Here is a 25823-nt window from a genome sequence, read left to right on the forward strand (position 1 = left end):
CTGAATTAGATGCTAAAGGACAAATTCAAGGGTATCGGTGGTTACACCTGTGCTCAGTCCTACTGTTATTTTCAACCTTATTGCCAACATTTTGGCTTTATTTCAATATAAAGACTTCATTCTGGAAATGGGAACTAAAACAAAAACACTCCATGATCATTATGAATACATCAAATGAAATTCATATTAGTCCAAAGACATGCATCTTAGGTTAACTGGTTAACTGGTTAACTAACCCTAAACTGTTGTTAGGAGTGATGGTGACCTGTCCAGGTGACCCCGCTCCAGCCCCCCACGACCCGACCGACGGATTAAGCGGGTAAAGAAGATGGATGGAAGATTTAAATTAAAAGAATTCTATAAAAGTATGAGATAATATTTTGTGTAAGTATCCTCTTAATGTACACTGAGTGCAGTGCTCAGGTACTAGACTTTCAGTTACATTATTATTCAAGGATTCAAGGCCATAAAGACGTGATTTTATGCCAATAAAACAATCAGTGAACATAAGAGCTTGAATAAGGAAGAAGTTTTCCTGATGAAACATTTTCAAGATCCAAGAAGAAGTCCAGTTGCCCTTATACAAGCTCCTATGATTACCATCACCTGCATGACTGAGAGTCTTCATCACCAAAATAATCAGTAGATAAAACAATTAAATAGTAATCATAATAAATTACTATTAAAAAAAACAAGCAGTGTTTTTTTCTGTGGACAGTCCGCGCCTGTGAGGACAGACCCGGGGATACTCTAACCCATAAGACACCTGGCAGCCCAAACTGCGGGTTGCATTAACCCACGGCTCGTCCTTGACGGTCAACAAGAAGGTAAGATGGCGGCCGCCGCAGTGAGGAGTCTGGGCTCCAGTTTGGGTAAAAACCTTCGTGAGATCCGTCTCCACCTCTGCCAGACCTCCGGGGCCAGCAAAGGTGCCAGGTGAGCTGCGGGCTGGTGGCGAGAAGCGGGAACAGGTGGCCCGTTTTATACCGAGACAAGGGGTAAAGATCCGGGAGGATCCAGAGAGCGACCCGGGGAGCTAGCGGCTAACTGCGGCTAACTGCGGCTCCGAGAGGCTGGAAGTGGAACCAGAACCAGAACCAGAACAGGAACAGGAACAGAACCAAAATAATAGAATAGAATCAGACCAGGACAGAACCAGAACCGGGCTAGAGTTCTTCCTGGAAGCATTTGTACAGGGATGTTCACATCTGAGCCTCTGAAGGACTGAAACTGCCTTTCAATCCGAAATAAAGACGTTTATTTGGTGATAAATTCTACTGAAACTAAATGTGAAAAATGTATGAATGACTCCGTATTTTTGCTTTGATTTTAAACTGCGTTCATTTATTTTATTTTACTGCTCGGTTTTCTTTAATTGGGCTATATTAAATATCTGTGCTATTTACCTTTTATATCACATTGATCTACTTATTCCTTGTCTGTATTTCTCTGTGTTCTCGCCTGAGTCTAAAGGAATAAACCCTTTCTGATGTTTTTGCACGTTTAAGGTGGAAATGAATGGTTTTAACTGCAGAAAAGGAAGATGTGGCCGTTCTGAAGGTGGATGTTTAGTCTCAGACTCGGAGCTTTGCTTCGGACTGAGTTAAAATCAGTTTGTGTTGCAGATAATTCGCTGTGTGTGAAGTGGTTTCTGCCCTCAGAGGTTGAATCGGATCAGAACATCTTCTGAGCAGCGTCCTGCTCTGTTGTCTGTGACCTTGTGTCTCTGCTGTGTTTCAGAGACTTTGTGGAACAGAACTATGTGACCCTGAAGATGGCCAACCCGGGCTTCCCCATCCTGATCCGAGAGTGTTCTGGAGTCCAGGCCCGGCTCTGGGCCAGATACGGTGAGTCCGGCGGCTCTCTGCAGAGCTGAAACTGTGATGCAGATTGTTATCAACAGATGGCGCCGCCTGCATCGGACTCATTCTGCTGCTGCTGTTTGTTCAGATTTCGGGAAAGAGAGGAGCGTCTCCGTGGAAAACATGTCAGCTGATCAGGTGGCTGGCGTTCTGCAGACTCTGGCTCAGTCCAAAGCTTAGAACCGGCCCCCCGAGCCTGGTTCCAATTGGCTCCATGTCTGACTCGGCAGATTCCTTCATCAGTTCGTCTTCTGTAAATGTGTTGATATGAATAAAGCTGAATATTGTGACCTCACACTGTATCTATTCACTGATTGGCTCAGATTCCCCTTACCCCAACTGGGATTTACACCTATTTAAAACAGGTTCAGGAACTGGATTAAAAGGGTTCACTAAAAGGATGTTAAATGGTTCAGAAATTAGATTTAAAACAATTCAATAACAGCATGTAAAATGGTTCAAGAACTGGATTCAAAACGGTTCAATAACAGGATTTAAAATGGTTCAGGAACTGGATTTAAAACGGTTCAATAAGAGGATTTAAAATGGTTCAGGAACTGGATTCAAAACAGTTCAATAACAGGATTTAAAATGGTTCAGTAACCAGATTTAAAACGGTTCAATAACAGCATGTAAAACGGTTCAGGAACCGTATTTAAAATGGTTCAGGAACTGGATTTAAAACAGTTCAATAACAGCATGTAAAATGGTTCAGGAACCGGATTTTAAAAAGTTCAATAACAGGATTTAAAATGGTTCAGTAACCAGATTTAAAACAGTTCAATAACAGCATGTAAAACGGTTCAGGAACCATATTTAAAATGGTTCAGGAACCGGATTTTAAAAGGTTCAATAACAGCATGTAAAACGGTTCAGGAACCGTTTTTAAAACGGTTCAATAACAGCATGTAAAACGGTTCAGGAACCGTATTTGAAACGGTTCAATAACAGCATGTAAAACGGTTCAGGAACCGTATTTAAAAGGTTCAATAACAGCATGTAAAACGGTTCAGGAACTGTTTTTAAAACGGTTCAATAACAGCATGTAAAACGGTTCAGGAACCGTATTTGAAACGGTTCAATAACAGCATGTAAAATGGTTCAGGAACCGTATTTGAAACGGTTCAGGAACCGTATTTAAAACGGTTCAATAACAGCATGTATAATAGTTCAGGAACTGGATTTAAAACGGTTCAATAACAGCATGTAAAACGGTTCAGGAACAGGATTTAAAACGGTTCAATAACAGCATGTAAAACGGTTCAGGAACCGTATTTAAAACGGTTCAATAACAGCATGTAAAACGGTTCAGGAACCGTATTTAAAACAGTTCAATAACAGCATGTAAAACGGTTCAGGAACCATATTTAAAATGGTTCAGGAACCGGATTTTAAAAAGTTCAATAACAGGATTTAAAATGGTTCAGTAACCGTATTTAAAAGGTTCAATAACAGCATGTAAAACGGTTCAGGAACCGTTTTTAAAACGGTTCAATAACAGCATGTAAAACGGTTCAGGAACCGTATTTGAAACGGTTCAATAACAGCATGTAAAACGGTTCAGGAACCGTATTTAAAACGGTTCAGGAACCGTATTTAAAAGGTTCAATAACAGCATGTAAAACGGTTCAGGAACTGTTTTTAAAACGGTTCAATAACAGCATGTAAAACGGTTCAGGAACCGTATTTGAAACGGTTCAATAACAGCATGTAAAATGGTTCAGGAACCGTATTTGAAACGGTTCAGGAACCGTATTTAAAACGGTTCAATAACAGCATGTATAATAGTTCAGGAACTGGATTTAAAACGGTTCAATAACAGCATGTAAAACGGTTCAGGAACCGTATTTGAAACGGTTCAGGAACTGGATTTAAAACGGTTCAATAACAGCATGTATAATAGTTCAGGAACTGGATTTAAAACGGTTCAATAACAGCATGTAAAACGGTTCAGGAACCGTATTTGAAACGGTTCAGGAACAGGATTTAAAACGGTTCGGGAACTGAATTTAAAATGGTTCAGGAACTGGATTTAAAATAGTTCAGGAACTGGATTTAAAATAGTTCAGGAACTGGATTTAAAACGGTTCGGGAACTGGATTTAAAATAGTTCAGGAACTGGATTTAAAATAGTTCAGGAACTGGATTTAAAACGGTTCGGGAACTGGATTTAAAACGGTTCAGGAACTGGATTTAAAACGGTTCAGGAACTGGATTTAAAATGGTTTAGGAACTGGATTTAAATTAGTTCAGGAACTGGATTTAAAACGGTTCATGAACTGAATTTAAAACGGTTCAGGAACTGGATTTAAATTAGTTCAGGAACTGGATTTAAAACGGTTCATGAACTGAATTTAAAACGGTTCAGGAACTGGATTTAAAACGGTCCAGGAACTGGATTTAAAATAGTTCAGGAACTGGATTTAAAACGGTTCAGGAACGTGATTTAAAATGGTTCAGGAACTGGATTTAAAATGGTTCAGGAACTGGATTTAAAACGGTTCAGGAACTGGATTTAAAACGGTTCAGGAACCGGATTTAAAATAGTTCAGGAACTGGATTTAAAACGGTTCAGGAACGTGATTTAAAATGGTTCAGGAACTGGATTTAAAATGGTTCAGGAACTGGATTTAAAACGGTTCAGGAACTGGATTTAAAACGGTTCAGGAACCGGATTTAAAATAGTTCAGGAACTGGATTTAAAATAGTTCAGGAACTGGATTTAAAACGGTTCAATAAGAGGATTTAAAACGGTTCAGGAACCGGACTTTGGCGGTTTCCTCGGTCAGTAGCACTGATCAGGTGTGTATGTTTAGAGTAACATCTGGCCAGCAGAACCTGAGGTTTCCCAGGTAAACTCCCAGGTAATATTTATATCACAGAGCCTTTGCTGGATCCCCATCTTCCTGTAGTGAGTCCTGGTGCCGTGTCTTTACTGATAAGCACCACACATGGACCGGGTTTTCCTCACGATATCAGAGGAAACCCGATTCATGAAATCAGGCCACCTTTTTCCATTGCTCCAGTTCTGTGTCCAATGAACTAACCCAATTTTGGTTGGTTCTGACCCCTGCAGACCTGGAACATCTCGCACGATACGATGTGATGTTTACACACCAGTTTGGCCCTTCTCAAAGTCCCTCAGATCCCTTCTTTGTCTGCTTGTTCTTCTGCTCCAAGAAGAGAACGATCATCTGCTGCCTGGAACTTTCCAGCCAGGTGCAGCTGGACCAGATCATCAGTTTTCCACCTCATCTGTCAGAGCTCGTAAAGTCCTGAACTGACCAGAAATCAGAGGAACCAGAGGAATCAGAGGAATCAGAGGAATCAAAGGAATCAGAGGAATCAGAGGAATCAGAGGAATCAAAGGAATCAGAGGAATCAGAGGAATCAGAGGAATCAAAGGAATCAGAGGAATCAGAGGAATCAGAGGAATCAAAGGAATCAGAGGAATCGGAGGAACCAGAGGAATCAGAGGAATCAGAGGAACCGGAGGAATCGGAGGAATCAGAGGAACCAGAGGAATCAGAGGAATCAGAGGAATCGGAGGAATCGGAGGAACCGGAGGAATCGGAGGAATCTGAGGAATCAAAGGAATCAGAGGAATCAGAGGAATCAGAGGAATCAGAGGAATCAAAGGAATCAGAGGAATCAGAGGAATCGGAGGAATCAGAGGAATCGGAGGAACCGGAGTAATCGGAGGAATCAGAGGAATCAGAGGAATCAGAGGAACCAGAGGAATCAGAGGAATCAGAGGAATCAAAGGAATCAGAGGAATCAGAGGAACCAGAGGAATCAGAGGAACCAGAGGAATCAGAGGAATCAGAGGAATCAGAGGAACCAGAGGAACCAGAGGAATCAGAGGAATCAAAGGAATCAGAGGAATCAAAGGAATCAGAGGAATCAGAGGAACCAGAGGAACCAGAGGAATCAGAGGAACCAGAGGAATCAGAGGAATCAGAGGAACCGGAGGAATCGGAGGAATCGGAGGAATCAGAGGAACCGGAGGAATCGGAGGAATCGGAGGAATCAAAGGAATCAGAGGAATCAGAGGAATCAGAGGAACCAGAGGAATCAGAGGAATCAGAGGAACCAGAGGAATCAGAGGAATCAGAGGAACCGGAGGAATCGGAGGAATCAAAGGAATCAGAGGAATCAGAGGAACCAGAGGAATCAGAGGAATCAGAGGAATCGGAGGAATCAGAGGAATCAGAGGAACCAGAGGAATCGGAGTAATCGGAGGAATCAGAGGAACCAGAGGAATCAGAGGAATCAGAGGAATCAAAGGAATCAGAGGAATCAGAGGAACCAGAGGAACCAGAGGAATCAGAGGAACCAGAGGAATCAGAGGAACCAGAGGAATCAAAGGAATCAGAGGAATCAGAGGAACCGGAGGAATCGGAGGAATCAGAGGAATCAGAGGAACCAGAGGAATCGGAGGAATCGGAGGAATCAGAGGAATCAGAGGAATCAGAGGAATCAGAGGAACCAGAGGAACCAGAGGAATCAGAGGAATCAGAGGAACCAGAGGAACCAGAGGAATCAGAGGAACCAGAGGAATCAAAGGAATCAGAGGAATCAGAGGAACCAGAGGAACCAGAGGAATCAGAGGAACCAGAGGAACCAGAGGAATCAGAGGAATCAGAGGAATCAAAGGAATCAGAGGAATCAGAGGAACCAGAGGAATCAGAGGAACCAGAGGAACCAGAGGAATCAGAGGAATCAGAGGAATCAAAGGAATCAGAGGAATCAGAGGAATCAGAGGAATCAAAGGAATCAGAGGAATCAGAGGAACCAGAGGAATCAGAGGAACCAGAGGAATCAGAGGAATCAGAGGAATCGGAGGAATCAGAGGAATCAGAGGAACCAGAGGAATCAAAGGAACCAGAGGAATCAGAGGAACCAGAGGAATCAGAGGAATCAGAGGAACCAGAGGAATCAGAGGAATCAGAGGAACCAGAGGAATCAGAGGATGAGCTTGAAGACATTTCAGCTCTCTGAGACCCACAGATGATTTCTGTGAATTTTAGGCTTTTTAGGTCAAATGTGTAGAAACAACAAGTTTATTAGTTGGGACCTGAGTCGATAAGAACTGAAAAGTTTAATGTACTGAAAAGGAACATTAAACTTTAATGTAACCCCCCATATATATATATATATATATACAAAATTTTGAAGGATCAGTGCCTCTGCTGTGATTCAGTCTTCTGGTGTTCACAGATGTTTCCATTTAAAATGAGGCTGTTTTATAACCTTGTTGCTCAGCTTTGGTTTATGTAACAGCCCATGTTATGAGTGTCTGTTGGAAGCAGCAGAACCTCCAGCTGGTCCTGGAGATCCTTCAGCAGGAGGCGCTGCAGAGACTCTGGTGGCCTGCAGGAGGCGCTGTCGTCCCATTGAAAGGTACAGATCAATCACATGATTATCTCACAAAGTGTTTCAAACTACTTTCATTTCCACATATTTCTTTGGCATTTTAAGATCTCAGCTGACTGTGTAATATTAAATATTAATGTAATCTAAATATGATTTGCAGGCACATTTGGTTCATTTTGGTATAAATATTTCACACTTTGTAGAATAATAATTAATGAAATGATGTGTTAAATTGTGTTTATTTGTCACAACAATTGAACGGTTTTAATCTGTCCACACAGCGGTGGCTCAGTCCAATAACTGGGAGGTTGGTGGTTCGATTCCTACTCTCGGCACTCAAAGACTGGTGAAACTGACAGCTGGAGGAGTGTCAGTTCACCTCCTTGCCGCGGCCGAGCTGCCCTTGAGCAAGGCACCGTGCTCCCTGGGTGCTGTGATTGGCTGCCCACTGCTCCAGGGTGTGGCATCTGTCTCCATGAGTGAGTGACCCTGCGCATGCGTGTGTTCAACAGGTGCCGACCTGGGTGGGTTAAAAGCGCAGGACATGACAAATCAATTTAATCTAAATCATTTCCACATCTTTTAAACACATTTTCTTCTTGTTTCCACATCTTTTAAACACTTTTTCTTCTGGTTTCCACATCTTTTAAACACATTTTCTTCTTGTTTCCACATCTTTTAAACACTTTTTCTTCTTGTTTCCACATCTTTTAAACACATTTTCTTCTTGTTTCCACGTGTTTTAAACACATTTTCTTCTTGTTTCCACGTGTTTCAAACACTTTTCTTCTGGTTTCCACGTGTTTTAAACACTTTTTCTTCTGGTTTCTGGCTTTAAGGTGCAGTTCGTTGACTCGTCTGCAGGGCGTCTGCGGCGCTGTCGAGCTGTTTGAGCTCTAAATTAAGCGGAAGTGACGTCGCAGAGTCCCAGATAAACACGACAGAGAAGAGAAGCAAAGAGCAAACCGGGGTGCAGATCAACACAAACATACCGAGCTGTAGATTCTCCTTCTGACGTGGTTTCAGTCTCCTCAGCCCGCAGGAGGGAAGCAGCGTTCAGCCGAGATGCCTGAGAGTGAGTGTTAGCTGATGTGTTAGCATGCTAGCAGTCCGTGAGCAGATTCAGTACAAATCTGATAAAACATAAGAACTATTCTGCTGCAAAGTTGAATATTCGACATCGTTGTTTATGTGAGCGCTACTGATGAGTCCGTCCTCCCTTAAAAAGGTTTCTCAACTTAATGATAGAGGCTAAGCGTGCTGAAGGCTAAGCGCGCAGAGCTAGCTTAGCTCCGTATCGTTACACCGAACTTCGTTCACTTCACCGCCGGTTTGAAACTGATCTGCTCGTCGGTTAAAACACGACGGAGACGGTTGGTTATCATTCTCATTAGAGCTAAAGGGCGGTTCGCTCTTCAGATCGGCTTACTGAGTAATCTAGAAAATAAATGAACATTTTTTTACTGAGTTCCTGTAACGAGGCTGAAGGTCGTTGTTCAGATAAAATACTAAAGTGAGGAACTATGATGTATTCTCCCATCCAGCCCGTCCCAGCTCCCATCCGGAGGCAGGATTCAGTTTCACTGCTCTGATGTTCAGACCCGGTCCAGATGAAAAACCAAGTTAAAATATGCAGCCTGAACTGTGCTTTTAAATGAATTGAACAGTTTATAAATGTACAGCTCAGTTTCAGTAAAACATTAATTATTCTGACAGGTTTTAACACCGAAGTATTTTTATTTCAAGGCCTGTACAGACCCCTAACCCCCCCCCACACACACCCAATGCTACAGCATCTTAGCAGAAAGGCAGCATTTTAATGAGAATCAGGAGGCTTGTTCACTGATGCTAACAGAGATGTGATTAATGCATCAGACGAATAATGTTGGCTGCAGCCGAGCAGCTGATCGACATGATCAGATCCAGGGATCAATAAAGTTCTGTCTCCTCTGCTGTGCCTTCAGCCGTTCAATAATCTGTCAGAGTGTCTTTGTTGATTTTAAGGTTTCTTTTTGTCCAATAAAAGCTTCAGTTATTGATCAGAAAGCAATGAATCACTGAGAGTTCAGTTCCCACAGGGGTTGTTAAGGTGTGGCGCCCCCTGCTGTCTGTCTGCTCACTGACACTCATTCTGTCTGTCACAGCTGAGAGTTACTCCAACCCTTTGGCCCCTGAGGGCCACGAGGTGGACGACCACAGATCAGCGGCTCAGTGAGTTACACACACACATTTTATTGTGATCAGTGAGGAATCTGTTTTAGATCAGTCAGAACTTTGTTCTGTTCGTCTCCTCAGGTCCAAACTGACCAACGATGACTTCAGGAAGCTCCTGATGACGCCACGGGCGGCGCCCTCCACGGCTCCGCCCACCAAGTCCAGACACCATGAGTGAGTCACGAGACAGACGTTTGTTTGCTTCATGTCAGCTGGTATAATGAATGTTTGTCTACTTCCCAGAATGCCGAGGGACTACAATGAGGATGAGGATCCTGCGGCGAGGAGGAGGAAGAAGAAGAGGTCAGTGAGGTCACATGATTCAGGGCGCACCTGATCTGTAGCGTAGAGGAATGTGGTGTCTTTATGGTTTAGTTTGACCCGGTAAAGCATCTGTGACCAAGGCGTGTGTCGGTCTGCAGCTCGGTTCTGCAGAACTGCCTCGGTGCGGTCCGATACTGTCTCTGGTCATTGAACCATGATTGATCCATGATTGATCCATGATTGATCCGGTTGCAGTTACTACGCAAAGCTGCGTCAGCAGGAGATGGAGCGAGAACGGGAGCTGGCCGAGAAGTACCGCGACCGAGCACGAGAGAGACGAGACGGCGTCAACAAAGACTACGAGGAGACGGAGCTGATCAGCACCACCGCCAACTACCGAGCCGTCGGACCCACCGCCGAGGCGTGAGTGCCGGCCTCAGAGTTCTCTGGTCAAAGAGACGACTGACGGCGCCCGTTTCCTGCTGATGTCGGCGTTTGTTTTTCAGAGATAAGTCGGCGGCAGAGAAACGGCGGCAGCTCATCCAGGAGTCCAAGTTTCTGGGAGGTGACATGGAGCACACTCACTTGGTGAAAGGTCTGGACTTCGCTCTGCTGCAGAAGGTCAGTTCTGTTCTGTCCGGTCCTGTCAGGTTCTGTTCTGCCCGGTTCTGTTCTGTCCGATTCTGTTCGGTTCTGTCCTGTCCGGTTCTGTCAGGTTCTGTCCGGTTGGGATGCTCTAATTTATGGAGATCCACATGTGGTCACTCAGATTTTTCTTGGCGCCTCTGATCACCTTCCTAATTAATTGCGTGACATACAACAAGTGGGCGGAGCTTAACAGTCGCCGCTTTATTAGCGGTTAAAGATGCCGTTAACACGACGGAGCGAAATAAATGCCAATGCAGAGACTTCCTGTGGCGAGGGTGCAGCCCTACAGGTGTGGATCTGTTTCTGCTTCAAACCGGACAGCCACTAAGGAAGCATCCAGACATCAGGCGCCGTGTCCCTCCCAGAGCGGGTTTTCAGCTCCGCCCTTTAGCCTCATAATGTGGTTCACCTTCTTTTATTTATTCTCTAAGAACTTTAAAATCCGTCTAAATTGTTTCATGGTTGAAAATCCTGCGAAAAAAACCATCTTTTACTTTTGTTTTTGTTGAAAAAAGCAGAATCATGGTTTGAGTTCACATGGATCCTCACTTTAGGTATAAGTGTGCATATATGGGGGGGGCGGGGCTTACAGGGACCAAACCTGTACCTCTGTGTGTTACAGGTGAGAGCTGAGATCACCAGCAAGGAGAAAGAAGAAGAAGACATGATGGAGAAGGTGCAGAAAGAGGCCAAGTATGAAACCATGTTTCCTTTTTAACAAAGGCCACTGTTGAAGCTGCTGATGAAATCTAACCAATAACTCGCTCTGTCTGTCAGGAAAGACGTGGAGCCGGAGGAGAAGATCGAGTTCAAGACTCGTCTGGGTGAGTCCGGATGAACCGGTCGCTTCTGATCAGGCGTTCTGCTTCTAAAGACAGGCTGCGATAAACGGAGGGAATGAAACATGAAGCCATGAGCTGCTCAACAAAGAAAAAGCAGCTCAGAATGTTTAGATGGAAGCTAAAGGTGGCTTTAATTCTTAAAAACTGTCTCTGTTTGAAAGCTCAGAGCAGGAACATGTTCCTGAAGCAGGAAGCACACTGCCTGGTCCCAGCTGCAGCTAACTCAGCGCTGTGACTCAGTTGGTCCGGTCGGGTTCAGCAGCTGACCCCCAGCAGGTGTTTTATTCCCTGATGGGACTCAGACAGAGTGGTTCAGGGAGGCAACAGTCAGCTACAGCTGATGGATAAGATGGTAAAAAGTGAGTTTTAGAATGGATTCAGGAGAGAAGACAGAGTTTTCTGTTCCCCCCCGGATGATCTCAGGCAGCTGGCTTGTTGGTTAAAGATTAAAAGAGAGTAGCCTGTCCATTTAAAGCCAGAAGTCTCTACGTATCATCAGAGAATTACCTGTAAAACAAATCAGAAATGAACCCGACACTGAGGTTTGTCAGACGACTCTATGGCCCAAAGGAGGTCCTGCTGGATTAAAATGGAGTTTAATGCACTTCTTCTGCCCCCTCAGGCAGGAACATCTACCGTGTGGTGTTCAGATCAGGTGTGCATGAGAGGAATGAGCTCTTCCTGCCCGGCAGGATGGCGTACGTGGTCGACCTGGACGACGAGTTCACAGATACCGACATCCCGACAACTCTGATCCGTAGCAAAGCCGACTGCCCCAGTATGGAGGTAAGATCTGCCACAGTGTGGGTGTAAGATCTGCCCCAGTATGGAGGTAGGATCTGCCCCCTTATGGAGGTAGGATCTGCCCCCTTATGGAATTAGGATATGCCCCCTTATGGAGGTAGGATCTGCCCCCTTATGGAATTAGGATATGCCCCCTTATGGAGGTAGGATATGCCCCCTTATGGAAGTAGGGTCCGCCACAGTGTGGGTGTAAGATCTGCCACAGTGTGGGGGTAGGATCTGCCACAGTGTGGGTGTAAGATCTGCCACAGTGTGGGTGTAAGATCTGCCACAGTGTGGGTGTAAGATCTGCCACAGTGTGGGTGTAAGATCTGCCACAGTGTGGGTGTAAGATCTGCCACAGTGTGGGTGTAAGATCTGCCACAGTGTGGGTGTAAGATCTGCCACAGTGTGGGTGTAAGATCTGCCCCCTTATGGAAGTAGGGTCCGCCACAGTATGGAAGTAGGATCTGCCCCCTTATGGAATTAGGATCTGCCCCCTTATGGAGGTAGGATCTGCCCCCTTATGGAGGTAAGATCGGCCCCCTTGTGGAGGTAAGATCGGCCCCCTTGTGGAGGTAAGATCGGCCCCCTTGTGGAGGTAAGATCGGCCCCCTTGTGGAGGTAGGATCTGCACCCTTATGGAGGTAGGATCTGCCCCCTTGTGGAGGTAAGATCGGCCCCCTTGTGGAGGTAAGATCGGCCCCCTTGTGGAGGTAAGATCAGCCCCCTTGTGGATGTAAGATCGGCCCCCTTGTGGAGGTAAGATCTGCCCACTTGTGGAGGTAAGATCTGCCCACTTGTGGAGGTAAGATCTGCCCACTTGTGGAGGTAAGATCTGCCCCCTTGTGGAGGTAGGATCTGTACCCTTGTGGAGGTAGGATCGGCCCCCTTGTGGAGGTAAGATCTGCCCCCTTGTGGAGGTAAGATATGCCCCCTTGTGGAGGTAAGATCTGCCCCCTTATGGAGGTAGGATCTGCACCCTTCTGGAGGTAGGATCTGCCCCCTTGTGGAGGTAAGATCTGCCCCCTTGTGGAGGTAAGATCGGCCCCCTTGTGGAGGTAAGATCTGCCCACTTGTGGATGTAAGATCTGCCCCCTTGTGGAGGTAAGATATGCCCCCTTGTGGAGGTAAGATCTGCCCCCTTATGGAGGTAGGATCTGCACCCTTCTGGAGGTAGGATCTGCCCCCTTGTGGAGGTAAGATCTGCCCCCTTGTGGAGGTAAGATATGCCCCCTTGTGGAGGTAAGATCTGCCCCCTTCTGGAGGTAGGATCTGCCCCCTTGTGGAGGTAAGATCTGCCCCCTTGTGGAGGTAAGATCGGCCCCCTTGTGGATGTAAGATCGGCCCCCTTGTGGAGGTAAGATCTGCCCACTTGTGGATGTAAGATCGGCCCCCTTGTGGAGGTAAGATCTGCCCACTTGTGGAGGTAAGATCTGCCCCCTTGTGGAGGTAGGATCTGTACCCTTATGGAGGTAGGATCGGCCCCCTTGTGGAGGTAAGATCTGCCCCCTTGTGGAGGTAAGATATGCCCCCTTGTGGAGGTAAGATATGCCCCCTTGTGGAGGTAAGATATGCCCCCTTGTGGAGGTAAGATCTGCCCCCTTATGGAGGTAGGATCTGCCCCTTATGGAGGTAGGATCTGCCCCTTATGGAGGTAAGATCTGCCCCCTTATGGAGGTAGGATCTGCCCCTTATGGAGGTAAGATCTGCCCCCTTGTGGAGGTAAGATCTGCCCCCTTGTGGAGGTAAGATCTGCCCCCTTGTGGAAGTAGGATCGGCCCCCTTGTGGAGGTAAGATATGCCCCCTTGTGGAGGTAGGATCTGCCCCCTTGTGGAGGTAAGATCTGCCCCCTTGTGGAGGTAGGATCGGCCCCCTTGTGGAGGTAAGATCGGCCCCCTTGTGGAGGTAGGATCGGCCCCCTTGTGGAGGTAGGATCGGCCCCCTTGTGGAGGTAAGATCGGCCCCCTTGTGGAGGTAAGATCTGCCCCCTTGTGGAGGTAAGATCTGCCCACTTGTGGAGGTAAGATCTGCCCCAGACGACTTGAACCAGCTGATTTTCTCTTTGGTTCTTTCAGGCCCAGACGACTCTGACCACCAATGACATCGTGATCTCGAAGCTCACTCAGATCCTGTCGTACCTGCGACAAGGAACACGACACAAGAAGATGAAGAAGAAGGACAAAGGTGAGCGCACATTAGGTCCTCCGGACTCGTCTTCATGGCATCAGAGCTGATCTGTGTGTGTTTCAGGTAAACTGGATGACAAGAGGGCCCCCGAGGCTGATCTGAGGTCAGTTTACCACAGTTTGTCTCTTCTCGTTGAACCTTCTGTCAGAAAGTATCTCCATGGTAACGTTTGTCTTTCAGCATCTTCGAGGACATTGGGGACTACATCCCGTCCAACACCACGTCCTCTAAACCGCCCAAAGACAAAGAGCGACACCGAGACCGAGACCGAGACAGAGAGGACGACAGCAAGAGCCGGAGACACAGCTACTTCGAGAAGCCTCGAGTGGAAGAGCACCAGGTGATGGAAGTGGAAGCAGGTAAGTCAGTTTATCCTTTTTAGGTTACCGCAGCATTTAACAGGTAATGATCTGATCAATAGCATGTTCATCTCAGGTCCAGGATCAGTCAGAGAGCAGATCAACATGATCAATGAGAAGTTTGCTGGAGCTGCAGGCACCCAATGGCAGAACCAGGAACCATATCCTTTTTTAGTATTGGACACTTTCAGGAGGGAGCAGGGCTTTTGCTGGGGTACGGGGTGGTGTTTCTGCTGGGTTTGTCCTTAACTGCTGGGTTTACTGGCTCTCGGAGAGACTCCAGTAAAGAGCAGCTGGGAGATTTCTTTGGAGGATCCAACTCTTATGCAGAGTGTTACCCAGCAACGTAAGACCTGCACAGACACACAATGTCCCCTTATGGCGAACATCTGAGGGCCTCAGGTGGACCCTGCAGCTCAGGTGGTCCCTGCAGCTCAGGTGGACCCTGCAGCTCAGGTGGACCCTGCAGCTCAGGTGGTCCCTGCAGCTCAGGTGGACCCTGCAGCTCAGGAGTTACCTGCAGCTCAGGAGTTACCTGCGGCTCAGGAGGTCCCTGCGGCTCAGGTGGTCCCTGCGGCTCAGGTGGTCCCTGCGGCTCAGGTGGTCCCTGCGGCTCAGGTGGTCCTTGCAGCTCAGGAGTTACCTGCGGCTCAGGAGGTCCCTGCGGCTCAGGTGGTCCCTGCGGCTCAGGTGGTCCCTGCGGCTCAGGTGGTCCCTGCGGCTCAGGTGGTCCTTGCAGCTCAGGAGTTACCTGCGGCTCAGGTGGTCCCTGCGGCTCAGGTGGTCCCTGCGGCTCAGGTGGTCCCTGCGGCTCAGGAGTTCCCTGCAGCTCAGGTGGACCCTGCAGCTCAGGTGGACCCTGCAGCTCAGGTGGTCCCTGCGTCTCAGGAGTTACCTGCAGCTCAGGAGTTACCTGCAGCTCAGGAGTTACCTGCAGCTCAGGAGTTACCTGCAGCTCAGGAGTTACCTGCAGCTCAGGTGGTCCCTGCGTCTCAGGAGTTACCTGCAGCTCAGGAGTTACCTGCAGCTCAGGACTTACCTGCAGCTCAGGAGGTCCCTGCGGCTCAGGAGGACCCTGATGCTCAGGAGGTCCCTGCGGCTCAGGTGGACCCATCGCAGGATGCTTTGAATAATTTGATGATTTGTGTGTGTGAGCAGGATGGACGACTTGGCTGTGGACAGTGATGAAGAGGTGGACTACAGTAAGATGGACCAGGTAAGTCGAACTCCCAGCATGCTTTGCTGCACAGAACTCGGACATCGGAGCATGTGAGATGAACCAGCCCCACTCTGTCTTTTTAAGGGTAACAAAAAGGGTCCTTTGGGTCGGTGGGACTTCGACACTCAGGAGGAATATTCTGACTACATGAACAACAAGGAGGCCCTGCCAAAGTAGGTGTTCACTTCCCCCTCTGCTGAGACTGACAGGCAGCAGGCTGCGTGCTGATGCAGAGATTTGTCCCCGCAGGGCGGCCTTCCAGTACGGCATCAAGATGTCTGAGGGCAGGAAGACGCGACGCTTCAAGGAGACGAACGAGAAGGCGGAGCTGGACCGACAGTGGAAGAAGATCAGCGCGGTGAGACATAACCAAAACAGCACCAGGTTTTAACCTGCGAGCATTCAAAGACTGACGGTCTCCCTCTGTTTCAGATCATCGAGAAAAGGAAGAAGATGGAGGCTGATGGGTAACTACTTCCTGTTTATGTTTGCCAGCCAATCAGAAGGCAGTATTTCTGTAAAGTGGGAACAACTGGGCGCTAAATCAGTGTGTTCTGTGTTCCAGGGTCGATGTGAAGAGACCAAAATACTGAGGACTCCGTCACTTCTGTTCCATCCCATGATCAATACTGATCAGTTGCTGATACTCGTGTGTTGATTAACATTTAATGCAGAAAGGCCCTGAAACTTAATTTTAGCTTGATTAGAACCCGACGTTGTTGTCCTGTTGTTTTATTCCTCAATAAAACCATCCCATCCCAGTTTGTTTCCGTGGTTCCTTAGACTTCAGAGGACTCAGAACCAGGCTGAAACTGGGTCAGAGGGTTTTTCGGTCTAATTAACCTGTAAATAAGCAGCCTGAGCGGCGTGCTCAGAGCACGTTTGCACTTATTAGTGTTTGTTGTTCTCATTAAGGCCCCGTTTCTTCACTAATGAAGCAGCTCATTAAGAGATCAAACTGGACGTTTTACTGTGCTACATCACCACCGTGTGCGTGCACGTGTGTGTGCACGTGCACTGATGGACAGCTGGACTGATGAATGTGGATCTGTGCGTTGCTGGAGGCTAACGACATGCTAATGAGGCCTCAGAGCTCCGCCCACTGGGAGATCCAACAGGAAGTTGAATGTTTCAGTCGGACCAACATCAAAGAGCAGATCTGTTTTTGTCTGTGATGTGTTGATGTTTTTATTTCTGACCTGGTTCACTAAGTTTTAACGGAAGAAGAAACTTCAGTTTATTCCCAGCAGCCAAACTTTCGACCCGTCGGCTCCTCGTTGAGCCGCTGAGGGAACGTTTCTCCCGTCGAAGCAGTTCTAAGTTAGCTTAAATTAGTTGGTTTTAAATTGGCTAAAATGTGAGAAATCACAGAGTTTACAACCAGAAAAACTTCATGAGATCCTCTAACAGGAAAAATGAGCTGAAGAGGAGTCGATGTCTGGTTCTTCGATTTGTTTTAGAGCCTCGGTTACTTCGTTGAGCTGAGCACGCTCTCTGGTGATGTCATCACTCGTCACAGAGACTTACACTGACCAATCAGAGTGCCCCACAGTGCTTCTGAACACGGTGTGTTAGCTGCTCATTTAATGTGGAAACAGGGCTTAAGCGCAGCAGGTTAATGTCACCGTTCACACCTCCATCCATCAGACCCTGAAGTCCCCAAAGAGTTCAACTGTACCCTCAAATAAACCCGTTCAGGCTCTGGTAGAGCTGGGTCCACCGGCTCCAGTACAGAGGACACCTGCTTTTGGGCATTTTTAGGGATTGTAGGACTTTCAGAGTTTGCAGAATCTGCTCGTGTGTCTTGTCCTGCCTCCACCTCTGACCCCCTCCATACTTTCATTACCCCCTCCCTGAACCAGGGTTTGTACCCCCCCCCCCCCCCGCTATGACCGGTGTGCAGCTGGTGAGAGGCTGGGGCAGCCTGTGGTTGTGGAAGACAATATGTTCTGGTGTGAGGAGCTGTGATGGCTGGCTAACTGCTTAACTGCCGGTTAAACCAGTACCATTAAGCTGGTTCCTCTGTGCCCACCAGTTCAGTTTTCAGTGAGACCGGTCCGAGTCCGAGGACCTGGACCCGGTCCGAGTCCGAGGATCTGGACCCGGTCCGAGGACCTGGACCCGGTCCGACCAGAACCAGCTCCAAGGGAACCAAGACCGGGAGACTGAACTGACAGCTGACTGGCCGATCAAATCATCAAATCAGAGAAGCTTATGGTTCAGTTTGTTTAGACGATGATGTCATGGTCGGGGGTCTCAGCAGATGAGGTTCATGTTGCCGTGGCAACGTGTTATGACATCACATTAGCATACATCACATCAGAATACACACTGACAGGCCATCAGCAGGTGTCCAGCATCATGAGGAGGAAACGCCATGTGAAGCTGCGCTGCGGAAGAAGAAGGGACCGGAGGCACGAATAATCAATATGAATGTTTATTGATCGCTTTGTTGCATCAAATTTAATCTGATCAATAACTTGTCAATACAGCAAAGTAATAGATCATGTGACACATAATCAATCATCAGTCATTGATCGTTTAATATTTAAAATGTAAAGCTACAGCAGACTGGCAGGGTTCTTATAGTTCTGGTTCTGAGTGGAACCAGGTTCCTTTCGCTGGTCCAAACTGATCAATACATTTTCACATATAGATTAAGAACAACAATAATAACGAAGCTGCCTCGTTAAACACGTCCCTTTAAAGTCGTGATGTCATCCCGATGTCACATGTCCTGTAGTGTGACATCACCTGAGGTCAGCTGACCCCCAACTGATCAGACAGCAGGGGCTGATGGGAGATTGAGTCTTCTGTCCCCCTTTAATTCTTCAGGTTAAACCAAAAGGTTCGTCCCTCCCCCCATCTTTGCCCCCCATCTTTGTCTCTCCCTTCCTTTTACTCCCTCATCTTTGTCCCTCCCCCTCTTTTGCCCCCCCCATCTTTGTCCCTCCCCCCCTTTTTGCCCCCCCATCTTTGTCCCTCCCCCCCCTTTTGCCCCCCCCATCTTTGTCCCTCCCCCTCTTTTGCCCCCCCATCTTTGTCCCTCCCCCTCTTTGCCCCCCCATCTTTGTCCCTCCCTTCCTTTTACTCCCTCATCTTTGTCCCTCCCCCCCTTTACTCCCTCATCTTTGTCCCTCCCCCCCTTTACTCCCTCATCTTTGTCCCTCCCCCCCTTTACTCCCTCATCTTTGTCCCTCCCCCTCTTTTGCCCCCCCCATCTTTGTCCCTCCCCCCATCTTTGTCTCTCCCCCCCTTTTACTCCCTCATCTTTGTCCCTCCCCCTCTTTTGCCCCCCCCATCTTTGTCCCTCCCCCCCTTTTACTCCCTCATCTTTGTCCCTCCCCCCCTTTTACTCCCTCATCTTTGTCCCTCCCCCTCTTTTGCACCCCCCATCTTTGTCCCTCCCCCTCTTTGCCCCCCCATCTTTGTCCCTCCCCCCTTTTACTCCCTCATCTTTGTCCCTCCCCCCCTTTTACTCCCTCATCTTTGTCCCTCCCCCTCTTTTGCACCCCCCATCTTTGTCTCTCCCCATCTTTGTCCCTCCCTTCCTTTTACTCCCTCATCTTTGTCCCTCCCCCTCTTTTGCACCCCCCATCTTTGTCCCTCCCCCTCTTTTGCCCCTCCCCCTCTTTTGCCCCCCCATCTTTGTCCCTCCCCCTCTTTGTCCCTCCCCCATCTTTGTCCCTCCCCCTCTCCAGTGGCAGCTGTGAGGTCTCAGAAGAGCAGAGCAGGCCTGGTGAATGTTGGGGTGTCTGCGGATTAAAGATCAAACTCAGATCCGAACTTTCTGCTTCAGAACAAACAGAATTCTGCATGTTTTTATATTTCTGGGATAAAGTTGGAAACAGAAAGCTTCAACAATCAGTGTGTTGCCATGGCGGCAGATGTTGCAGTAAAGTGTTGAATGTGGCTGTGGTTTGTTGCCATGGCGGCAGATGTTGCAGTAAAGTGTTGAATGTGGCTGTGGTTTGTTGCCATGGCAGCGGATGTTGCAGTAAAGTGTTGAATGTGGCTGTGGTTTGTTGCCATGGTAGCAGATGTTGCAGTAAAGTGTTGAATGTGGCTGTGGTTTGTTGCCATGGCAGCGGATGATGCAGTAAAGTGTTGAATGTGGCTTTGGTTTGTTGCCATGGCGGCGGATGTTGCAGTAAAGTGTTGAATGTGGCTGTGGTTTGTTGCCATGGCGGCGGATGTTGCAGTAAAGTGTTGAATGTGGCTGTGGTTTGTTGCCATGGCAGCGGATGTTGCAGTAAAGTGTTGAATGTGGCTGTGGTTTGTTGCCATGGCGGCGGATGTTGCAGTAAAGTGTTGAATGTGGCTGTGGTTTGTTGCCATGGCGGCGGATGTTGCAGTAAAGTGTTGAATGTGGCTGTGGTTTGTTGCCATGGCGGCAGATGTTGCAGTAAAGTGTTGAATGTGGCTGTGGTGATGTTGCCATGGCGGCAGATGTTGCAGTAAAGTGTTGAATGTGGCTGTGGTTTGTTGCCATGGCGGCGGATGTTGCAGTAAAGTGTTGAATGTGGCTGTGGTTTGTTGCCATGGCGGCGGATGTTGCAGTAAAGTGTTGAATGTGGCTGTGGTTTGTTGCCATGGCGGCGGATGTTGCAGTAAAGTGTTGAATGTGGCTGTGGTTTGTTGCCATGGCGGCGGATGTTGCAGTAAAGTGTTGAATGTGGCTGTGGTTTGTTGCCATGGCAGCGGATGTTGTAGTAAAGTGTTGAATGTGGCTGTGGTTTGTTGCCATGGCGGCAGATGTTGCAGTAAAGTGTTGAATGTGGCTGTGGTTTGTTGCCATGGCAGCAGATGTTGCAGTAAAGTGTTGAATGTGGCTGTGGTTTGTTGCCATGGCAGCAGATGTTGCAGTAAAGTGTTGAATGTGGCTGTGGTGATGTTGCCATGGCAGCAGATGTTGCAGTAAAGTGTTGAATGTGGCTGTGGTTTGTTGCCATGGCGGCAGATGTTGCAGTAAAGTGTTGAATGTGGCTGTGGTTTGTTGCCATGGCGGCGGATGTTGCAGTAAAGTGTTGAATGTGGCTGTGGTTTGTTGCCATGGCGGCGGATGTTGCAGTAAAGTGTTGAATGTGGCTGTGGTTTGTTGCCATGGCGGCGGATGTTGCAGTAAAGTGTTGAATGTGGCTGTGGTTTGTTGCCATGGCGGCAGATGTTGCAGTAAAGTGTTGAATGTGGCTGTGGTTTGTTGCCATGGCGGCGGATGTTGCAGTAAAGTGTTGAATGTGGCTGTGGTTTGTTGCCATGGCAGCGGATGTTGCAGTAAAGTGTTGAATGTGGCTGTGGTTTGTTGCCATGGCAGCGGATGTTGCAGTAAAGTGTTGAATGTGGCTGTGGTTTGTTGCCATGGCAGCAGATGTTGCAGTAAAGTGTTGAATGTGGCTGTGGTTTGTTGCCATGGCAGCAGATGTTGCAGTAAAGTGTTGAATGTGGCTGTGGTTTGTTGCCATGGCAGCAGATGTTGCAGTAAAGTGTTGAATGTGGCTGTGGTTTGTTGCCATGGCAGCAGATGTTGCAGTAAAGTGTTGAATGTGGCTGTGGTTTGTTGCCATGGCAGCAGATGTTGCAGTAAAGTGTTGAATGTGGCTGTGGTTTGTTGCCATGGCAGCGGATGTTGCAGTAAAGTGTTGAATGTGGCTGTGGTTTGTTGCCATGGCAGCGGATGTTGCAGTAAAGTGTTGAATGTGGCTGTGGTTTGTTGCCATGGTAGCAGATGTTGCAGTAAAGTGTTGAATGTGGCTGTGGTTTGTTGCCATGGCAGCGGATGTTGCAGTAAAGTGTTGAATGTGGCTGTGGTTTGTTGCCATGGCGGCGGATGTTGCAGTAAAGTGTTGAATGTGGCTGTGGTTTGTTGCCATGGCAGCGGATGTTGCAGTAAAGTGTTGAATGTGGCTGTGGTTTGTTGCCATGGCAGCGGATGTTGCAGCAAAGTGTTGAATGTGGCTGTGGTTTGTTGCCATGGCAGCGGATGTTGCAGTAAAGTGTTGAATGTGGCTGTGGTTTGTTGCCATGGCAGCGGATGTTGCAGTAAAGTGTTGAATGTGGCTGTGGTTTGTTGCCATGGTAGCAGATGTTGCAGTAAAGTGTTGAATGTGGCTGTGGTTTGTTGCCATGGCAGCGGATGATGCAGTAAAGTGTTGAATGTGGCTTTGGTTTGTTGCCATGGCGGCGGATGTTGCAGTAAAGTGTTGAATGTGGCTGTGGTTTGTTGCCATGGCAGCGGATGTTGCAGTAAAGTGTTGAATGTGGCTGTGGTGATGTTGCCATGGCGGCAGATGTTGCAGTAAAGTGTTGAATGTGGCTGTGGTTTGTTGCCATGGCGGCAGATGTTGCAGTAAAGTGTTGAATGTGGCTGTGGTTTGTTGCCATGGCGGCAGATGTTGCAGTAAAGTGTTGAATGTGGCTGTGGTGATGTTGCCATGGCGGCAGATGTTGCAGTAAAGTGTTGAATGTGGCTGTGGTTTGTTGCCATGGCGGCAGATGTTGCAGTAAAGTGTTGAATGTGGCTGTGGTTTGTTGCCATGGCAGCGGATGTTGCAGTAAAGTGTTGAATGTGGCTGTGGTTTGTTGCCATGGCGGCGGATGTTGCAGTAAAGTGTTGAATGTGGCTGTGGTTTGTTGCCATGGCAGCAGATGTTGCAGTAAAGTGTTGAATGTGGCTGTGGTTTGTTGCCATGGCAGCGGATGTTGCAGTAAAGTGTTGAATGTGGCTGTGGTTTGTTGCCATGGCAGCAGATGTTGCAGTAAAGTGTTGAATGTGGCTGTGGTTTGTTGCCATGGCGGCGGATGTTGCAGTAAAGTGTTGAATGTGGCTGTGGTTTGTTGCCATGGCAGCAGATGTTGCAGTAAAGTGTTGAATGTGGCTGTGGTTTGTTGCCATGGCAGCGGATGTTGCAGTAAAGTGTTGAATGTGGCTGTGGTTTGTTGCCATGGCAGCGGATGTTGCAGTAAAGTGTTGAATGTGGCTGTGGTTTGTTGCCATGGCGGCGGATGTTGCAGTAAAGTGTTGAATGTGGCTGTGGTTTGTTGCCATGGCAGCGGATGTTGCAGTAAAGTGTTGAATGTGGCTGTGGTTTGTTGCCATGGCAGCAGATGTTGCAGTAAAGTGTTGAATGTGGCTGTGGTTTGTTGCCATGGCAGCGGATGTTGCAGTAAAGTGTTGAATGTGGCTGTGGTTTGTTGCCATGGCAGCGGATGTTGCAGTAAAGTGTTGAATGTGGCTGTGGTTTGTTGCCATGGCGGCGGATGTTGCAGTAAAGTGTTGAATGTGGCTGTGGTTTGTTGCCATGGCGGCGGATGTTGCAGTAAAGTGTTGAATGTGGCTGTGGTTTGTTGCCATGGCGGCGGATGTTGCAGTAAAGTGTTGAATGTGGCTGTGGTTTGTTGCCATGGCGGCGGATGTTGCAGTAAAGTGTTGAATGTGGCTGTGGTTTGTTGCCATGGCAGCAGATGTTGCAGTAAAGTGTTGAATGTGGCTGTGGTTTGTTGCCATGGCGGCAGATGTTGCAGTAAAGTGTTGAATGTGGCTGTGGTTTGTTGCCATGGCGGCGGATGTTGCAGTAAAGTATTGAATGTGGCTGTGGTTTGTTGCCATGGTGGCGGATGTTGCAGTAAAGTGTTGAATGTGGCTGTGGTTTGTTGCCATGGCGGCGGATGTTGCAGTAAAGTATTGAATGTGGCTGTGGTTTGTTGCCATGGTGGCGGATGTTGCAGTAAAGTGTTGAATGTGGCTGTGGTTTGTTGCCATGGCGGCGGATGTTGCAGTAAAGTGTTGAATGTGGCTGTGGTTTGTTGCCATGGTAGCAGATGTTGCAGTAAAGTGTTGAATGTGGCTGTGGTGATGTTGCCATGGCAGCAGATGTTGCAGTAAAGTGTTGAATGTGGCTGTGGTTTGTTGCCATGGCGGCAGATGTTGCAGTAAAGTGTTGAATGTGGCTGTGGTTTGTTGCCATGGCAGCAGATGTTGCAGTAAAGTGTTGAATGTGGCTGTGGTTTGTTGCCATGGCAGCGGATGTTGCAGTAAAGTGTTGAATGTGGCTGTGGTTTGTTGCCATGGCAGCAGATGTTGCAGTAAAGTGTTGAATGTGGCTGTGGTTTGTTGCCATGGCAGCGGATGTTGCAGTAAAGTGTTGAATGTGGCTGTGGTTTGTTGCCATGGCAGCAGATGTTGCAGTAAAGTGTTGAATGTGGCTGTGGTTTGTTGCCATGGCGGCGGATGTTGCAGTAAAGTGTTGAATGTGGCTGTGGTTTGTTGCCATGGCAGCAGATGTTGCAGTAAAGTGTTGAATGTGGCTGTGGTTTGTTGCCATGGCAGCGGATGTTGCAGTAAAGTGTTGAATGTGGCTGTGGTTTGTTGCCATGGCGGCGGATGTTGCAGTAAAGTGTTTAATGTGGCTGTGGTTTGTTGCCATGGCGGCGGATGTTGCAGTAAAGTGTTGAATGTGGCTGTGGTTTGTTGCCATGGCGGCGGATGTTGCAGTAAAGTGTTGAATGTGGCTGTGGTTTGTTGCCATGGCGGCGGATGTTGCAGTAAAGTGTTGAATGTGGCTGTGGTTTGTTGCCATGGCGGCGGATGTTGCAGTAAAGTGTTGAATGTGGCTGTGGTTTGTTGCCATGGCGGCGGATGTTGCAGTAAAGTGTTGAATGTGGCTGTGGTTTGTTGCCATGGCGGCAGATGTTGCAGTAAAGTGTTGAATGTGGCTGTGGTTTGTTGCCATGGCGGCGGATGTTGCAGTAAAGTGTTGAATGTGGCTGTGGTTTGTTGCCATGGCAGCAGATGTTGCAGTAAAGTGTTGAATGTGGCTGTGGTTTGTTGCCATGGCAGCAGATGTTGCAGTAAAGTGTTGAATGTGGCTGTGGTTTGTTGCCATGGCGGCGGATGTTGCAGTAAAGTGTTGAATTTGGCTGTGGTTTGTTGCCATGGCAGCGGATGTTGCAGTAAAGTGTTGAATGTGGCTGTGGTTTGTTGCCATGGCAGCAGATGTTGCAGTAAAGTGTTGAATGTGGCTGTGGTTTGTTGCCATGGCAGCGGATGTTGCAGTAAAGTGTTGAATGTGGCTGTGGTTTGTTGCCATGGCGGCGGATGTTGCAGTAAAGTGTTGAATGTGGCTGTGGTTTGTTGCCATGGCGGCGGATGTTGCAGTAAAGTGTTGAATGTGGCTGTGGTTTGTTGCCATGGCGGCGGATGTTGCAGTAAAGTGTTGAATGTGGCTGTGGTTTGTTGCCATGGCAGCGGATGTTGCAGTAAAGTGTTGAATGTGGCTGTGGTTTGTTGCCATGGCGGCGGATGTTGCAGTAAAGTGTTGAATGTGGCTGTGGTGCTGTTACCGTGAGCTGCAGAGCCGTCCCGCTGCTGGTTTTCACGCTCGCTCTCAGCTGTCTCTGCGCCTGGAAACAAATCGAGTCGTATTTAGCAGGAACTGTCCACAGTTACAAAGAGACATGAAGACAAAGCTTCATCAGTTTCATCAGCTTTTGGACGACTTTCGACGTGGAAAAACCCCGTTCACCGGCCTGACCGCAGGACAACATCTTTATTTCAGAAGACTGTTGGACTGCCAGCAGCCGTCCACTCTGAGGATCAGACCCATTGTTTAAGCAGCTGGGATTAGACTGAGAGAGCAGCCTAATGTTAGTGAAAGAATAAAGGAGCTATAATAACTATACAGTGAGATTGACTAAGTGTCCAACAGGAAAGGTTAAAGGTCCTTATTCTGACAGCGGCACAGAGGCAGAAACCTTATGATGGCGCCGGCGTTCTCACCTGTGAGGCAGTCGGACTGTTTCAGCGCTCGCTCCACCTGTTCTCGCCTCCTCGCCTCCACGTCCAGCGCCTCCTGCAGCTTCCTCTTTGCCCTCTTCTCCTTCTTCAGCCTCCTCTGCATCAGCACTGGGAGGAGAGAGAGACAACCACACCTGTCTCACTGTGTGACACGTCACCTGTCTCACCCATGTGACACGTCACCTGTCTCACCTCGTGCCTGCAGCTCACCTGTCTCACCCATGTGACTCGTCACCTGTCTCACCTCGTGCCTGCAGCTCACCTGTCTCACC

The 25823-nt window shown here is 48.1% G+C and overlaps 4 protein-coding genes across 5 annotated transcripts in view; 2 read left to right on the forward strand and 2 right to left on the reverse strand.

Moving 5' to 3' along the window:
• Positions 1-793: 793 nt before the first annotated feature.
• ndufa2 (NADH:ubiquinone oxidoreductase subunit A2) lies at positions 794-2157 on the forward strand. Its single transcript, XM_072375166.1, has 3 exons — positions 794-936; positions 1741-1847; positions 1951-2157. The coding sequence occupies exons 1-3, from the start codon at positions 833-835 to the stop codon at positions 2040-2042; spliced, it is 303 nt and encodes a 100-aa protein (XP_072231267.1). The 5' UTR covers positions 794-832; the 3' UTR covers positions 2043-2157.
• A 2956-nt stretch (positions 2158-5113) lies between these two features.
• On the reverse strand, positions 5114-6850 carry LOC140279367 (uncharacterized). The gene is made up of 2 exons (XM_072374479.1): positions 6761-6850; positions 5114-6619 (listed from the first exon to the last, which is right to left on the reverse strand). The coding sequence occupies exons 1-2, from the start codon at positions 6848-6850 to the stop codon at positions 5114-5116; spliced, it is 1596 nt and encodes a 531-aa protein (XP_072230580.1).
• A 1294-nt stretch (positions 6851-8144) lies between these two features.
• Positions 8145-25823, forward strand: part of ik (IK cytokine) — a 244856-nt gene continuing 227177 nt past the window's right edge. Inside the window, exons 1-19 of one of the 2 annotated variants that reach the window (XR_011909373.1) lie at positions 8145-8313; positions 9383-9449; positions 9534-9626; positions 9696-9755; positions 9972-10139; positions 10223-10337; positions 10987-11057; positions 11142-11188; positions 11829-11992; positions 14069-14177; positions 14244-14283; positions 14361-14539; positions 14616-14699; positions 14801-14885; positions 15698-15755; positions 15843-15931; positions 16008-16116; positions 16191-16225; positions 16324-16409. Coding sequence is in view for 1 of the 2 variants with exons in the window: in XM_072375150.1 (XP_072231251.1) it covers positions 8304-8313; positions 9383-9449; positions 9534-9626; positions 9696-9755; positions 9972-10139; positions 10223-10337; positions 10987-11057; positions 11142-11188; positions 11829-11992; positions 14069-14177; positions 14244-14283; positions 14361-14539; positions 14616-14699; positions 14801-14885; positions 15698-15755; positions 15843-15931; positions 16008-16116; positions 16191-16225; positions 16324-16351 (1611 nt within the window). In the remaining variant the exon portion in view is untranslated. Of the gene's footprint in view, positions 8314-9382; positions 9450-9533; positions 9627-9695; positions 9756-9971; positions 10140-10222; positions 10338-10986; positions 11058-11141; positions 11189-11828; positions 11993-14068; positions 14178-14243; positions 14284-14360; positions 14540-14615; positions 14700-14800; positions 14886-15697; positions 15756-15842; positions 15932-16007; positions 16117-16190; positions 16226-16323; positions 16623-25823 lie in introns of those variants that run through there. The other variant, XM_072375150.1, reaches the window with a different exon arrangement.
• The window catches only part of LOC140279924 (dachshund homolog 2-like), a 35332-nt gene continuing 28950 nt past the window's right edge, over positions 19442-25823 (reverse strand). The window contains exons 10-12 of the mRNA XM_072375149.1: positions 25534-25659; positions 25098-25157; positions 19442-19513 (exon numbers count right to left, since the gene is read on the reverse strand). Of these exons, the coding sequence (XP_072231250.1) occupies positions 19476-19513; positions 25098-25157; positions 25534-25659 (224 nt within the window). The 3' untranslated portion in view covers positions 19442-19475. The remainder of the gene's footprint in view (positions 19514-25097; positions 25158-25533; positions 25660-25823) is intronic.

The sequence above is a fragment of the Leuresthes tenuis genome, unplaced genomic scaffold (genome assembly GCF_036924035.1).
Source record: "Leuresthes tenuis unplaced genomic scaffold, fLeuTen1.0.hap1 SCAF_21, whole genome shotgun sequence".
In the NCBI taxonomy this organism is placed as follows: Eukaryota; Metazoa; Chordata; class Actinopteri; order Atheriniformes; family Atherinopsidae; genus Leuresthes; species Leuresthes tenuis.